This window comes from Dermacentor albipictus, chromosome 3 (assembly GCF_038994185.2).
Source record: "Dermacentor albipictus isolate Rhodes 1998 colony chromosome 3, USDA_Dalb.pri_finalv2, whole genome shotgun sequence".
NCBI lineage: Eukaryota > Metazoa > Arthropoda > Arachnida > Ixodida > Ixodidae > Dermacentor > Dermacentor albipictus.
Genome location: NC_091823.1, coordinates 163,739,963 through 163,752,866, shown reverse-complemented (window position 1 = coordinate 163,752,866; position 12,904 = coordinate 163,739,963). Strand labels below are relative to the sequence as shown.

Here is a 12,904-nt window from a genome sequence, read left to right as displayed (position 1 = left end):
CCCTTAGTACGTCCCTGTGTTGAATTTGGCGCACTACGTGTATACCTCGCCGTATAAACTTCTCGCCGAACAAAAACATTTACTTAGAGCAGCAGTCGCCCATACTCGCACAGAGCGACTGCTCGTGTGCCTTTATGTACAGCAGTGCACACAGGCTATATGTTTCCCTGCTTCCTTTTAAATACAAAGTTTACCTTAGCGAGTCACCCCCACCATCTGGTATTGGATATGTTTCTAGGCTGTTATCAGAGGCCGTTCCTTGGGACAGTGCCGCGTCAAAACGGGGGCCGGAATATGCTGATAGGGATGTGCCCGCATGTTCTTATTTTTCCGAGTCCTTTGACGACAATCACCCGCCTATGCCACTAATCCCCGACTAATTCAATTTGTCCTCCCTCATTGAAAGTGAGGGAGAGCGAGCTACACCAAAACAAAAACGCTGCAAAAGAAAGCAGCTGCGGCTCTGACGTAGGCAAGTCGCATTTTCAAAGCGTTGGCTCGAGCGACGTTCTTTTCCACTGCTGCTCATGGCTTTTAAATGTCGCGGACATTTAGGTGACAGCAAGTTCTCACGTCTCCAAGAATGTATTTAAGCAAAACACGATCTATGCGTCCTTTTACTGACAGTGCGAGTTCTTCTCACCGCAGATTATCTTACAATAATTTATCTGGCGGAATGATCTTCTCGTCAATACAGTCACGCGGCAACAAAGTTTTTGTGACCCTTAGGACCTCAGTATGATATAGAAGAATGAATTTCCTACTTATTTATTTTGGTTAAGGGGACTTCTCGCATTAAGCATAAAAACTCGGTAGGACTGTTCATCCTGCCAACGAAGTGCCAGAGGAAACTCTACTTGTATTTGTTGCTACAGACTAGTATTAGCTTGATCCCACACGTTATCTGCAATTTATCAAGCATCCCACACTTCATCACACCTTTTCAACATTATAGTAAACGATCATAGCCTAGAAGTACATCGTGACCTTGCGCTTCGAATTATTCCCGTGATGCCAAAAATTAGACTTATTTTAAGTGGCCTTGTCATCATGATGACATATTCAAACGTGTCACTCTTCTCAATTGAAACAGTACTGCAACACAATTACTTTTTTATTGTAGAACAGGAAATGTAGAATACATGATCTAGGCTTCGCACAATTTATACAGATCCGGTGGCCCCCTTTCGTAGTCCTCCCCCGTACTTTAAATTTGCTTCGAAAAATGTGACTAAGGCCTCTTTATTTCAGGTACTTAGGATTTCATTCAGATACCTCAAGGGAGTCCAAAATTTGAAAGTTCCGATGCGCACTTTGGCTCGTCGTCTTCTTCATCATCTTCTGGGTCTCTTATATAACCTCGAAGTGTTATTTCGGAGTATGTATCCTTTTAACAGTCTCAGTCGGCTAAGTGGAACAACGACTATACCTCAACAAAACGACGCAATACGAGCCTTTTTTGTTGTTGTTTATTATTCGCCAACACAGCCGCTTAATTTAATGTCTCGCAAACACCGCCATGTTGTCCACATTCAAGGAGAAGTTGGAGACCAAGCACTGACAGCGTCGCCATTGTCCTGCGGTCCGTCGTTTGAAAGCTGTTGCAACACCTCCTTTGGGGGTGTCGACCGTGCGTACGTTTGTAAAGTGTCTATTTTTTAAATAAGATGCCGGCTAGGTAAACACTTATTAAGAGCACGTGCACCACATTATAACACTTTCTATACTTTTTTTCATTCTCTCTGGCACTGCTGTCAACAGAGTGGGGCAGTATCGGAAATAAATGAATTGTAGGCGCGCGAAGTGAGAAATCTTCAAATTCAGTCGAATACGAATATTTGAAGAAAAGAAACACCTACGGTTGTTCATTCGAATATCTAATATCTGGAATTTCTGGAACAAACAGAAATGTAAAGGTTGCCTCGACTACGTTTACAACAAATGTTCATTTGCCTTAATAGACGTTACTAATGCCGCTACCAGTTGAATTTCATTTCAACTGAGAACGCTTTCAAACAAAAATAAAGGAAACGGGAATAAATTGGCGCATCATGGCAATGACAACAACGATACAAAGGTACAGTCCGTCACTATATGCACGTAGCACGTCGCTGGAAGAGCAAGACGCAGAATTGACGCAACGCGCATTCTTTGAAAACAAGTAAACTTGGCGAGCTCGGCCAAAAAATTCGATCGCCAAATCAAGACAAGACATTCATAGGCAGCTTAAGGAGAGGCATGCTTGTTCAATGACTTAAACGGTTGTGCGGAAATGATCTGCAGGCGTTCGCAAAAGAATTAATTTGTTTGTGGAGGAAGCACGGTTATCCTAAGCGGAATCATTTGGAAGTGCCTCCACTTCCATTGATTTCTATCCCTGTATACTGTAACAAACACTGTTATCCTTATAGCATACGAAATGGACAAAAATGGGATCAAATACCAATCGAAGAACAAAGTATACCGAATTGATGTTCGAAATTTCAAATATACGCACTCTCATGAAATAAGTTCATATGATTACAACATGATTCCTACATTTACAGGCACCTTGATGATTATGAGCTTTATCTGCTCTAAATATTCACGAGGTGACTCGGTAACTGAAGTGTTAAAAATATTTAACTTGGAACCACTGGAATCAAGAAGGCAGAAGCAGTGATTGGAATTATTTTTCGAATACTACACGCAGATGTGAAAATAAGGAAGAATGATTGTCTAATGACCATTTAACAAAAGGTTACCATGAACAACACGCAGTACATTCGTGCAACCAATAATAGCCCGAACAGACTTATTCCGCTTTTCTTTCTTTCCTGGCACTATTAAAATGTGGAATGAATTACCGAATGATGTGGTACACAAAATGCTATGAGTTTTCTTGAGGTTGGTCTTGATAAGTATTTCGCTCAAACTGTATAGTTAATTTTTTGTTCCTTGCATGTAGCTGTGTTTTTTTTTTCTACGAATGTTCTATGTGTTACAAATGTTCTCCTACAAATCATCTTCAATGTTTGTTCCATGTACAATTGAATTACTGACCCTCCCTCTAACCACGCTCAAGTGAGGGTTAACATTAGGACTAAATAAAAATAATAGTCATCTATACCTAACATTGCGTTTTCATTTGAGCAAGCATGCGCATTTTAAAAATTAATCCTGAAAGTGGCCTTAAGACGTCAAATCTGTTGACGTAGATTTCACAGAACATGTAAAGCTATTCTCGGGATGCCCGCCGTAGCTGCATATGTCAACCAGAAGATGCTGAAGCATCGGATCGTCGCAAAGTGTACGTCCAACGTGTGGAAAAAAAAGGCTACCGTTCACCTTTTCAAGGCTTTTAAAATGTCAACAATCGAATTAGAGACCGTCATGGAGGTGACAAATCCGGCGTGCATCAAAGAATCTGGTAGAGAATCTGCCTCGGCAGCACCTGCTTTGGCTAGAATGTTTGAATTCGGGTCATCGTACTGCATCTAAACCTTGTTCAGTACTAGCATGTTCTCGCCAATATAAAAAATGTTGCTATGACAAGGAGGGAAATATCTTCGTAAATGTAGAATGCGGCTACACAAACGAATTTGCACCAATCATTTAATACATGGGTAGTGTAGCGCAGTTACAGCGTTGCTCTATTTGCAATGAGCAGACGTTATAACATCTATTCGAGGAGCTCCGAATGTAACGCGTTTTAGTTGCTGGAAAAGCACACATCGACATCATGGAACCAGATGCGGCAGCTGTTGCAGCAAAGAGGAGCACTCAGATCTGCACGGGCTGTTCCGAAAAAGGCACGATATGCAACAGAAACAAAATAAGCGCTTACGCGAGGGAAAACATGTCTTTACCTGTTCAGCATGCTTATGACCATCGCATCCTAACGTAAAATATGGTAAAACCAACCGGCTACGTTGCACGTAATTCCATATAAACACTGCTGGATTCGACTAACGTACCTGTAAAGAAAGTTGGAGGGAGTCTTTGAACGTACCTTTAGAACACAGTAAACCATGGAACATTTTATCGAGTGGAAATGAACTCCATGTCTGATTTCCACTTCTTTGCACTTCCAGGGAAGCAGTGATGTGACGTAACTTTCGGATTCTCTCAGATGAGCTCTCCGTGTTCGTATCAGCGTATGTCCTCAGCGTGCGGCCCGACATAACACCGCATTGTACCACCGCATTCCTTAAGCGATATCAACGAGTACAAACGCGTCCATTGTGCGAATTCCGTGATTCGCGTAGGGTCATTTCACATGCTGTGAAAATTTAATGGAAAGCTCACTCTACCGGCATCAACTCTACTATAGTAGATCAGGCGTTTCACGAATTGCGTTTGGATTTTTTTAAGTATACAACGTGAGGTGCTTAACTGATTTTCCCTGCATTGCATTGAGCCCTTAGGCATACAGTACAAGATCATTCGGTTTAGCAACAAAAAAGAATTTGTACAAATTACGCAAATCACGCTTTTAACATCAGGAACCACCGGTTCTCATTTGAAACGTCTTTCCGAGCTCTTAAGCGTTTCCGGAATTCCCAAAAGTTGACGCTGCTATAACTTCAGCAGCATTTATATGTTCTATCTAGTTTAACGCAGCAGTACGAAACTGCAAGTCGGAGGCGAGGCTTGCCAGCCCTTGCTAGCCTTCCGTGTGCGTCTTAATTGCCTGTGCCTAACCGTCGGGCAACCATGAAGTAGGCGAGGTCGCGGTTTCAGATGGAGGAAGGAAAGCGTAGGAGAAGCATAGGGTAGCACGCATGGAGCAAGGAAAAAGATAGGAGGGAGCATACCGCAACGCTATTGAAGTCAACCTGATTGCCCAACACGCGATCGTTCGACAAAGCGCCAGTTGGTTTAGTGATCCCACTATGGCGGCAAAACCATGGCAGGGCAGCCAAACAAGCGTGCACCGAATAAAAACTACTAGCATAGCTTCCGGGAACCAAACGCCTCAGCAAATCTCTATTCTTGCTCTATGATCTCGGCACAATAGGTCACGTGTTGGGCCATCACTGTGGCTTCAGGAAGCGTTCGCTTGCCAAGGCTGGCTGCGTGCTTGACGTAATGCTTCTTCGTCTATTTTTGCGTCCTCCATGCTGGCCCGCATCACTTGAAGAGTGTGTGGTGGAAGTGACGTGTGTTTTTCGCAACGTAGCGCTGGGATCACATCTGACAAACATAAACGTTGCCATAACAACCACGCTCCCTAAGCTCTCCCTCCTGCTATAGGCGTGTAGAAATCAGTTTATTTCTGCCCGTGTGTTTCTCGCAGCACATCCTGTTCGATAGACAATCTGACTTTGGAAAGTGCTGAGTAAGCTTGAAAGTTCCGTTTAGGGTATGAGTGTGAAGGTCGGCCAGCTACACAGGCACTCACGAAATCACGACGCAGGTCTTCGTCGCTTACTTCAACGTGCCACATAACATGACAGAGGCACGTCAGCTCCACTAAAACTGTTACAGAACATTTGTAGGCTTTGTTTTGACTCCCGTCGGTAGGACACGTGTCGAGTGGCTCGTAGCAATGCAAATTCAAAGCTCGCGCCTATCTGCTTCAGCAAGCTGATTGAAGGCGCGAAAGCAGATGGCACACTGACATCGCTGCACTTTCGGCTTAAACAACGTGACCTTTGGGCCTCTGCTATTTTGCTGCTTCCTCCATGCGTTTCGACAACAACGCTCGGTTGATGTTCGTGCAGCTGCTTACAGCAAGCTGTCACGTCACTCGTGGGAATCTTGTAAGGACCTGACAGTTGCGCTCATCCTGCTCTTCCCTTTCTCTTTTCTGAATAAAATTTGCCGGAAAACGTGACGCTGTAAATGTAAGCAGCGTCAAGCATTCGCACTTGTGAAGATGGTTATGAGTACCTCGTTAGGTGCGCTAAATGTCTTGTATTGGAACCAACCGCAATGCTTTTTCGTTTATCGGTTAACTAGCCTAATGTGGATAACTACTTTTGTGAACCCTACATCGAGTCATGTTCAAATGCATAACTTTATAGTAAAAGAAATCAAGAGGATATAACTTCTTTTCTCATGTTGCCTTTCTTAAACCAATGTGAAAGGCATTTCATCAAGCGCCTGGTATACTCAACTGCCCTTAATTGTATTTTCAAGCCTGATGAACACGTGTATGTTTTTAAAAAACGCTAATGGGTTCCTGCATATAGGATGCATCTGCTTACACATTTGTGGGGAGTGAGCTTGCACATAAATGTTACTTCAGACTACTAAAGAAACAAACAATACTCTTTTCGATCAAATTATAGATGGCAAAATTATATCTTCACTTACCATAGACCAATTATATTAAAATATTTTTATATGCTGGCAAACGTTGCCACCTGTGACATATGCGCAACGAATTCCTTACATGTAAATCAATGCCTCAGCTAGTGCGCAGCTGCCTCCGCTCGTTATACGCACTAACGTGGGCTAGTCTTCTAAGTGCTGCAGTATAGTTACTGTCAACAAAAATATATTTGTGCAGGCAGTGTGCCAATTGATTGTCGGATAAACGGTTTTAACTGCGTATGCGATAGTGTCATTTGAACTTGTACATTCAATTGCACTACAGCTTAAGAGGTAACCACGGGTATGTTCACGTCGGCCAATATCCTCAATACCAGATCTATTGAAACTCTACAAGCGCAGCCAATTAGTGCACTGACTATTCGTCAGCTAAACTGTGTCGTGTTGTTTTACCTTGATATGAACTCAAGAAAAAGTCGTGTTAAAGTCGAGAAATTTATTTTTTATGTGTTCCAACGAAATGTAGACTTCGGCGTAGTCTAAGTGAATAATTTTGGTACTGTGGCAATTCAATGGCGATAGGTAATCCTCGGTACATTCATAAATCCTGTTCAATATAAAGCGCTGATTACACGACAAGATGGGATCATAATACCGAAGAATGGCGTTTACAATTGTGAGTCCGAAGAAGTTTTATGTTATAAACTGCAAAGGCTTCTTGGATTCCGCTTTAGCTAGCTTACTACAGAATACCGACCTCGCTTTTGATTGTGAGAGGTCGTCATAAGCCTTATGAAAAGGTATATGGATGGTTTCCTTCAGCCAGTGTTATTTTGGTCTTATTTTAGAACAGACCCTGCTTGAAATACCTGCTTCAGAATATCCTTCTGTGTTTTATGAGCGACTCAGATAACATCCTCAGGCCGTCGCGCGTTTTTTTACTGATATAAATACTGCTGCCTATTGGTACTTTCTACAAAGCACGGTTCGCTGTTTTGCGTATTCTGTGTGCAACATCGTCGCGAGGTAGACATTTCGCCGAGGCGAAGAATGAGTTGCATTATCTTATCTTTTTTGCTGATGTGATGGCAGTTTAAAGAACACTTTACTATTATCAAGCCATTTGGCAATATATTTACCGTTTTTTGTGCACCACAGACAACACAATGACTGGTTGGGAAAAATTATAATAGCTGTCTTTTTCCATTCTTCCCATAGTAACATTTTTCATATCGACGACAACAGGATTCCCATACTATTACTGAATCAGGTTTAGACGCAGTACGATGACCCGAATTCAAACATTCTAGCCAAAGCGGGCTCTGCCGAGGCATCAGATCTCCCATATTCTATAAGGCATGCCGTGGTTTGTCCCCTCGATGATGGTCTCCAATTCGATTGTTGACATTTTAGAAGCTCTGAAATGGCGAACGGCAGCCCTTTTTTTTCACACGTTGAACGTACAGTTTCTGACGATCCGATGTCATCGGGAAAGTGCAATATCTCCATACAGTTTGCTTCGCTGACCGTTCTTGAAGTTGCTTTCAGTTCTTGCTCGTGCACACCTGCGAGTGACCCTTGGTGATAAATCTTAAAGGAGTTTATTGGCGCATGGGCGCGATGTGGCCAAACAGCGCCAATGTCATGATTATAGGCTGTCATTGATGTGTGGATATTGAATATCGACATGTGGACGAAACATGGCTGTATAAAGACCTAAAAATATTCGTTGAAAAGTACGTAAATATATGCGCAAGAAGAGTAGACAATGATACATGGCGTATGCAATGCAGAAGCGATGTATTAGAAATAGGTGATATACCAAAATACGTCGCTAAAGGTAGTACTACTGCCTCAGTAGTAGTTGTGAGAAGATGCGCTATAAATCTCGTAGGCTTATCACGCGCCATAGATCTACATTTTGTTAAAAATTTTTAAACCGACTTATCGTCATAGGTTGGTTCTGCTCTAAGAACGAATAACGGATGTAGGCAAATGTGGCATCGGTGTGCTAGTCGAAAGCGCTTTTTTCGTTCAGCATTTGCTTCCCGAAACTGCACGAGGACGGGCAGAATGGTCAGCCTCACATTGAACCTTCCACTGTGGCGAGAATCACCACTAGTAAGCAGCAAAGAATGAGCACCGTATGTGTGTCCTATTATCAGTCGACAGAACAGGACATCACTTTGGCACGGTTTTGTTACTGAAGGCCAATTTCGTATCTGTGGCTTTATTAAATGAAGTTTATAAGAGATTTCACGGTTGCAGATAGATAGCGAAAGGTTTCTCAGCTCTCTGCGCATGAAAGGCTTCATTTCTGCGGGAGGGATTGCTATGGTAGAGTTACAGACTCTCGTTGTCATGGACCTTGCAAGTTCGTGTGCAAGCATATTGCCCACTGTGCCTGTGTGCACTAGCACCCAACATATTATGATATATTGGTCGCACGCATACATAGTACATAGAGATGAGTAGAGGTCATCGACTAATGCATTCCTATGTTTTTGTAGAGGCACTAAAGCTCTTACTATACTTAGTGAGCCAGTAAATATAGCAGCTTTTTGTAGTTTAGTACCTTTATCTGTTTTACAGCCAAGAGCAATGCATACGCCTCTACCGTAAAGGTACTTGTACCTGCGCAGAGAACATTGATTTCCGAGAACGAAGACCAGACTATGCATAGAATACGGGATTTCGTGACTTTGGTGCGTGTGTATATAATACTGGACAGGAGTACTTCCAATAAATATGCAAGTTTATGGAGGATATAAGGAAAAAAGTTACAAAAGTTCGTAGACTCGTGTATCCAGACTATGCGGCGCACATGTCCTTGTTCTTTTTTCTCAGTGAAGTGGCGCTCATGTCACATAATTATTCATTTATTTATTTGTACATAGTGTAAATTCCAATATGGAGTAAAACAGGAGGGCAAATGCAAGGCAAAAGTAGAAATAAAGCCCTATACCACCAAATGTCGCGCAATTGACGGCTTTAAGGGATACTACAAAAACTACAAAATTAAATTACACAGGCAAATGACGTTGGCTCTTCATTTATATCAACACAAAGACAAAAACATAATGACTGTTTCAAAATTGCAAGGCTAGCAAATCGCTTTAAATTAGTTTAAAGAAACGAGCTAAATATGTGCTACGGGTAATAGAGGAGGTCAGGTTATGCCATCCTCTGATCGCCAGGGGAAAGAACGAGAACTTGAGGGCAGCTCTCCCATGGCAGAGCAGGTTGCTGTTGATGATGATTATAATGGTGTATTATTGCAATCCCTTTCGAAACGGGGTGCTTACATAGAGTAATCTAGCCTTCTTGATTAATGAGGTCCAGCTGCGTGAAGCATGCAACAGCTATATGCAACTGCTACATCTCGGGACACCTGCTGGTATTGGCGGCGAGCTCCACCACTGGAAAGGCTGGCGCCACCGTCGGCATGACCTGACATGAGGGATCACGTGGACACAGCGGCCGCGTCCTAAATATGTCCTAAATATGGACAGAACGGGCAATGCTAGGTGTCTTTAATGTGGCAAGCGTGTCGGTGCTAAAGAAAGTAGCAAGGGAAAAGAGGCAACTCATATACTACGACGAACACACAATCTTTGTTCACTTCTAATAGCCGATTGCTGCAAGGGAAAGAACACTTATGGTGACGCCAAAACATATGCACAGATCTGATTAGAAATTTCTTTTTGTATAATAAGCGGTGGATGACGCAATAATCTAGGCAGTGATGATCGGAGTGCGTTGGATTTACATTGTCTGGTGACGCCGACATTATAAGAAACGCTCCTTGCATACGCAGGACGACGACGAAGTATCTTCTTAGTAGAAGGCTTCTATCTCAGTTCTCTGTTTCTTGGCGAAATCTTCGGTATTTCCTGGTGCCTCGGCTCCAGGTCTTGTGGCCATGGACGCGGAGCCTTCCAGAGGCACTCCTTGCCCGAGGTCATCAAGGCCGTCCTTCACGAGGAAGAGAGGAAGCATGCTCAGTGACCCCGAGGACACTTAGCTGTACTCCGTGTCGGGTGAAGACTCATCATATGATAGCTTCATCTCCGTCCACAGAAAGAGGGCCAAAAGGAGGACTGTCAACGCGAGTACATCAACGTAAGCGAGCACTGCGACTCTGAAGTCAAGTCCTGAACGCTCGCATCACGCCATCGTGTTCGTACCCGAGGGACCGTCAAGCAACATCCTATTGCTGAACAGGCGAGAACTATATGTTTTCATGGAAGGTGTCCTGCCGAATGAAATTTAGGATATTTGGATAAATACACGCAAAAATGTCTTCGCAATCGATGTTTGAAACGGAAGTGCGCTCGAAAAACTGAAGCAAATTTCAGAGCTAGGACTCATCAAAGTGCGTTCCTATATCCCTATGGACGATGCATCCACAGCAGGTGTAATTTATGACATCGATGCCGCCATTCCCAACGCGGACTTGCCTATCCTTGTCAAATCGTCAAGCCAGCAAGTTAGGGTGTTGTCATCACGTATGTGAGCCGTTTGGGAACTTCGCGCTGCATCAAATTGATTTTCAAAGGCGATTGCACACCATCTCACGTCAAAGTCGGTGACATCCTACACCCTGTTCGACCATGCGTACAAAAGCCTCTTCAATTCCATCACTGCTTTAGGCTTGGACATGCCACGTGGGTGTGTCCAAACTCGTTACTGTGTCCCCGGTGTACTGAACCTCAAGCGGATGACCCTTGCCGGGCTACTGTCCTCAAGTTCAGCAAATGCAATGGTTGCCATGCTGCCTCGTCTAGGGACTGCCCTCGCATCAAGAGAGAGGTCGCTGTTCTCAAGCAATCGCTCGGGACAATTCGACAAACAGGGAGGCTGCTGAAACGATCCGGAGTCGGTGTCACCGAGCCTCCTCAAAAAAGGCTCAGACACGAAAAAAGAGGGGCCCTTCCATTGTAGCACCCATATACTCCAATAAGGCGAAAAAGGGGCTGAACAGCACAAGAAAGTCGGTTAAAAGGAATCTTTCTCAGGAAGAATGGCCGGCGCTTCCAAGCCAGCAACTTCGCACAGAACCACAGATTGTCAAGCCTGCTCGGGAGCCTACTCCTGCCACTGATTACACGCCCAAAGCAGATTGTCAAGTCATTTCAATGCTGCGTCCCCCGATATATGCCATTCAAATAATTCTGTCAAACTATGGAATCACGTCTGCTCGAAGTGCACAGAATGTACCGGACGCCTTAAGCCCAGTACTTGAGTCTCTCGAATAGAGACATGACCAACCATCGCCCATCCTTTCGAGAAGCCAAGGCAGCGTCAATCATCCAGTGGAACGCAAGAGGACTAAAGTCACGCCTTTCAGACTTTCATCACTATATATATACAAATTTTCCCGCTCATTGTCATATGTGAGCCTAACGTGTCAAAACCAGTCAGATTAACGGGATACGAGGCTGTTACATCCGCAACATCTGATGCTTGCAGCAAAGTCATCGTTTTTTTTCGCCTGCAACTTATTAATGTTCACCAGCCGATTCTGCCCAATGATGACAATCAACATGTTTCTATAACAATTAAAAAGGACAAACTAACGTTTATACTTTTAGGCGTTTATATATCGCCTTCAATTTTTTTTATCCCAAAAGCTGAAAGAACATCTTGTCGGTGTGCCCTACTCCATATTTCATCATCGAATATATTAATGCTCACCAAATGGCATGGCGAAGTACAAGCACAAATGCAAGAGGGCAAAGATTTGCAAACTTCTCCTGCAACCACGGCATTTCGCTCCTGAATGACGGCAGCCCAACGTTTATGCAAGGCGGGAATTATGGCAGCTGTCTTGACCTAGCTTTCGTCTCCAGCTCTTTCACAAGATGTGCGAAATGGTTTTCGGATATCGACACACAGCGGAGTGATAACATTCCCACGTACCTTGTCATCAAAGGGATGTGCACGTCCTGGACTGGACTAATTTTACTTTAGCCTTGGGAGGTGCTTGTCGAGAGGGCTTGTCCTTTGGATTAGAGGAAACAATCAAGTCTGCAATGCGAGACATCACGCGCATGGTCACTCCTTCATCGAAGCACAGGGATTTGGATATAGAGTTAGAGCGACTTCGTGCGCTCAGTCGTCGTGTGGAGCGGTGTTACTGGCGTAATAAATCCATCGAAGACCTTAGGACAGCCAGACGACTACAAAAAGAAAATTGGACGTCGCATGGATAAATTCGCATCCCGACGTCATACAATGTTTGCCAGTCACTAGACCCCCGAAAGCCACTTTCCCATATCTGGAGAAGCATACGTGATCTGCGTTCCCTCCCTGAGCAACACTTCCCATTCAAAGCACTGGCGCTCCTCCAGGGGTGACTGGACGCTGATGTTGCAGAAGACTTTTGTGCAAGGGTTGCTGACCAAGCAACCGGTCCAGGCTCTCCAGCCCCCAATGACGTCCATGTTTCCCGCGACTGCCATATGGATCTTCCTTCCACAATAGAGGAACTGGAAGTGGCTCTTGCTCTATGCAGGCGTTCTTCATCCCCGGGACCAGAGGGAATATCCTACCACGCCTTCAACAATCTGAGTAAAGGCGCATGGAAAGAACTGTTACAACTGTACAACGTATATTGGCAAGATGGCATGGTTCCCGAAAGATG

General features: G+C 44.0%; 1 protein-coding gene across 1 annotated transcript in view; it reads right to left on the bottom strand.

The window, feature by feature from the left end:
• Positions 1-10,095: 10,095 nt before the first annotated feature.
• Positions 10,096-12,904, bottom strand: part of LOC139057775 (uncharacterized protein DDB_G0284671-like) — a 38,692-nt gene continuing 35,883 nt past the window's right edge. Inside the window, exon 4 of the mRNA XM_070536532.1 lies at positions 10,096-10,233. Within this exon, the coding sequence (XP_070392633.1) occupies positions 10,096-10,233 (138 nt within the window). The remainder of the gene's footprint in view (positions 10,234-12,904) is intronic.